Consider the following 4,234-nt stretch of genomic DNA (forward strand, 5'->3'; position numbering starts at 1 on the left):
AGTCCTTTCTTTAACCTAAAGGCCGCCTTTTATTTATTACCTTTCTTAATCCTAATCTAATAGTACGCCTATTTTAGATCTATCTTTATAAAGATTTGCGTATTACTTATCTTATTTTAGATTTTACTAATTAAGGGTAAAGGATATCTATCCTTCTAAGTAATACTGTTTAACTACTTATAGTTAATGTATAACCTAAGTTTTCCCGTTCTTCTTTGGTATAAATAGTACTGGATGACCCGCTAATAACTATAATAGTCTAATATATTCCTTTTATTGATTCTCCTAGATAAACTCTTTAAGTACTTTTAACTCTTCTTTAGTTAGCTTATAAATTATAAAAATCTTAGACTTATTCCTAGTTCTAATTCTATTTTATAGTTTTATACTATATACTCTAATAGCTTTTTACTATACTTATAGTATTTCTTTAGTATAGAACTTAAGCCTTACTTAGTTTCTTTATATATTGCTCCGACTTAGTACTGTACTAACTTAGTTTATTATTACGTTTTATAGCGTTACATATCCCTAATATTAACTTAACCTATAACTTAATTAATCTTTAGGTTATATTTCTATAACTAAGGTATACCTAATACTGCCTTATTCCGTCCTAATAGTAGGATATTAAAAGATCTTCTAATTAGTCTCTCTTTAATAGTTATTTAAATAGATCCTATTTTAAGATTAATAATGCCCCCTCTATAGGCTATTTAATCTCCTAAAATTATAACTAGTAGATAAGGGTATTCCTTTTATCTATATAGTAGCTCTATTTTTTATTACTACTAATAAGATATAGTTCCTTATTGCTCTACTATCTATTAGTACTTTAAACTACTAATATTACTAATTAACTCGTAAATTTAGGTATTATCCTTAAATTCCTTTAAGGGTTTAAGGCTCTACTACTAGCTCCTTCTAGTTTTATAAACCTCTCCTTTTCCTAACTATTAGCTACTAAATCCCGTTTATACTTAATCCTCTTTAAGTTAATACTTTATTAATTTCTTTTCTTTAATATACTATAGATACGTGTTTTTTTAGATATTTCCACTACTATTATTTATCTAGGCATTCTTCTATAAGGAATATTTTTAGCTATAGTATTGTAACGTTTCCCGCCCCAACGTCGCCATTCGGCCAAAAAGACACGGAGTGCTTCCGAACTTGTTCGCAAGCGCGGCGGGAACTAATATATATACTCTTACAATTGCCCTCCCCTCTACGCGTTCGCCCTCGAACGCCAAGCCGCAGGGGGTCCGCACACTAAGAGTCGCATATATTAGGAGTCCCCAATAATAAAGGCTGCTTAGAGTCCAAGTGTAACTAACTACCAGTACTACGTTACAAACACTGCTGTATTACGTACTGTGGACCGCAATAGTTATAGCCGGCTTTAATTAGCCTAAAATGTTAATTACGAGTATATTAAGGATAAGATTAAGGGGTACTAGTGACCTACCTTTATTCGTGTATATATAAATACTTTAGAGCTACATTTACAATCAAGTTGTTTATTTAATTCTTCGTACTATAAAGCTTATAGTTATAAGCCCAGATTGCACTACCTGCTAAGCAATTAATCTACTACTATATTTAAGAAGTCACTACTTTTACTACCTTTGCAGTGTCTTAAGCTTCTTCAAATACTAAACAAATAGATGATTAACCCTAGTTAACGACTATACGTACTTAACCGACGAACGAACTAACGAATTAAATTAAAAGTTTGAAACGTCAAAATAAGGTTTTTGCTAAGCTACCAATTGGATCCTGCCTGACCCCACAAATTCTAAAAATGATAACTATAAACGAATTAAAAGTTAACCTTATCCTTAACTAGCCTTCTAATTGAATATAGTGGTTCTTTATTATCTAAGACATAGCTATAACTAATGAGGTATAGTAGTACATCAACCTATTTATAAAAAACAAGCTTCTAAAGCTAGAACTACCGTATTAACCTATACCAGCGGACGTACTTCCTAATGCTATATTAATAGCTCAACTGGACCAAATTAAGCTCACTGCCTATAACTAGCTCTACGCCGAATACAAGGACAATTTACGCGTATATAAGAAGTAAAAATAGGCTATAAATAATATCAGCAACTATATTATCCGCACCACATCAGTAGCCTACCTTCTACTTATTAATAGCCTTAATACGGTATACAAACGGCTATAAGCACTTAAGAAAGCTCTAGCCCCTACCTCCTCGGGTTAAAAGCACAACGTCCTCAATTAATACACGGCTCTAAAAGCCTATAATAAAAAGTAGAATATTAACAAATAGTTAAATAGCTAGCGGAACGTCTACAAGCTTATGGAGCAATTAGAGCTACCGGATGTATAGGGATTTAGGCTACACTATAACTTCATCTATCTCTCGCACGGCATAAATAGGTTATAGTCCATTTTAAGTATATTGATTGTAGAGGGTGCAGGCTTATAGGGCGGGATCTAGGCGATATCCTAGCGTTTATAAGGCTTTTTAGGCCTAAACTTCGGAGATCTGGCCTGAATCCTACCCAGTACCCCTAATAGGGTAGCCCACCGCTAGACCTAAATAGGACTGCAAGTATCTAATCTAATGTACATTGTAAGGGGGGTAGGTAGGTAAAAAGAACGACCTATTAAGTGCAGTTATAAGTGATGATATTATTAACCGTGTTAAACATCTGGTTAAATACCTAAGTTGCAGGGTTTTCGGCCAAGTAATGTATAGACACGTGATATCTATCTCTCGCACGGCATAAATAGGTTATAGTCCATTTTAAGTATATTAATTATAGAGGGTATAGGCTTATAGGGCGGGATCTAGGCGATATTCTAGCGTTTATAAGGCTTTTTAGGCCTAAACTTTAGAGATCTGGCCTGAATCCTACCCGGTACCCACTAGCGAAGCGCCTGCTACCTATAAAGAATTAAGTTAAAATAAGAGCGATTTCCGTAGTCCGAAAGTATGAAGTCTCTACTCTATATTAGGCTTAGCAACATAGTAGAACGGTAGACGGCAATGTACGGCATATTACGGCAATGTCGCGGCAATATGCCGAATATTGCAGAATATTGCTATAGGAAGACGGGTAGGCAGAATGGTGTGGCGGTATAGAATTCTGCCGGCTCTATCGTTGAACGGACTAATTAGGATTTTCTATTCCCGGGATAGAAAATTGCTATTAGCTTGGCTGAGGGCGGTGAGTGGAACTAATATCTTTGCAGTAGAAATAGGTAGACGTGTACACAGAACCTTAAGGTAGACATATATATAGAACCTTAAGGTAGACATATATACAGAACCTTAAGGTAGATATATACACAGAACCTTAAGAATCCAATAATAATTATAGATATTGCAGATATAGCAGAACGTGGCAGGTGACGCGCCTCCAGCACCGTTATATAGCCAGTATAGGCACACTCCGCTGGAAATTTAAGTTTAATTAAAGTCGTTCAGTTTCTAAGGTGTTATAGTAAAGTTTAACTATATCTAATGTCCATCGACCTAACTGCGCCGTTTATAACTTTGCGAAGCCACAATTATATATATGCTATACTGCACCCCTATAGAAGAAGTAGTTAAAGTAACCGTTAGGCAGAATGCCGCCGCCAGCTAAGTAGGTTAATAGAATCTTACGCACTACTAGCGCCGAAAATACTGTATTATTAACGCTAAATAATAGATCTAATAGAGGCCGGGGGTTACGGTTGAATAACCGTATCATTACGGCTATGGGGTATAGATAATCTCCCGGTATAGCGGCGATCTAAATATTAACGCCTCTATAGGTTTTGTCTGTCTTACTCTATTTAAGGTGGAAGACTATTAAATAGCCATTAGGGGCGATCCTAACGTCGCTATAAAGGGCCCTTATAGTGCTAAAGTCCTTAGCTTTCCTATTTGGGTACGTAATCTCTCCTATATATAGGAAACCTATAAACGCTATCGTAAATGCCGCATCTATGTTTGCATTAGCCTTATATAGCCTAAAGGTAATAATCTTGTCTAGAATATCCTTTATAATTAGTAGTTTAGTTTTTTTAGTAGATAGGAATAGTGATATAGCCCCCGCTAGGGCCCTCTTAATAATATAGTCTTTAAAGGCGGCAATTAAGTAACCTAGATCTATATAACGAGATTAGATTATAGAGATATAGTTAGAGAGGGTTTCTGGCTTAACCCTGCCTATTAGAGGGGCGGCTGTATTAAACGCTTGTTAAGCGA

The 4,234-nt window shown here is 35.3% G+C and overlaps 1 protein-coding gene across 1 annotated transcript; it reads right to left on the bottom strand.

Moving 5' to 3' along the window:
• Positions 1–3,815: 3,815 nt before the first annotated feature.
• Positions 3,816–3,989, bottom strand: K441DRAFT_568285 (uncharacterized protein; the record flags this gene model as incomplete). Its single annotated transcript, XM_067643824.1, has 1 exon — positions 3,816–3,989. A coding segment is annotated over one exon (174 nt), but the record flags the coding sequence as incomplete, so codon positions are not given.
• Between the last annotated feature and the right edge of the window lie 245 nt (positions 3,990–4,234).

This window comes from Cenococcum geophilum (assembly GCF_001692895.1).
Source record: "Cenococcum geophilum 1.58 unplaced genomic scaffold K441scaffold_29, whole genome shotgun sequence".
NCBI lineage: Eukaryota > Fungi > Ascomycota > Dothideomycetes > Gloniales > Gloniaceae > Cenococcum > Cenococcum geophilum.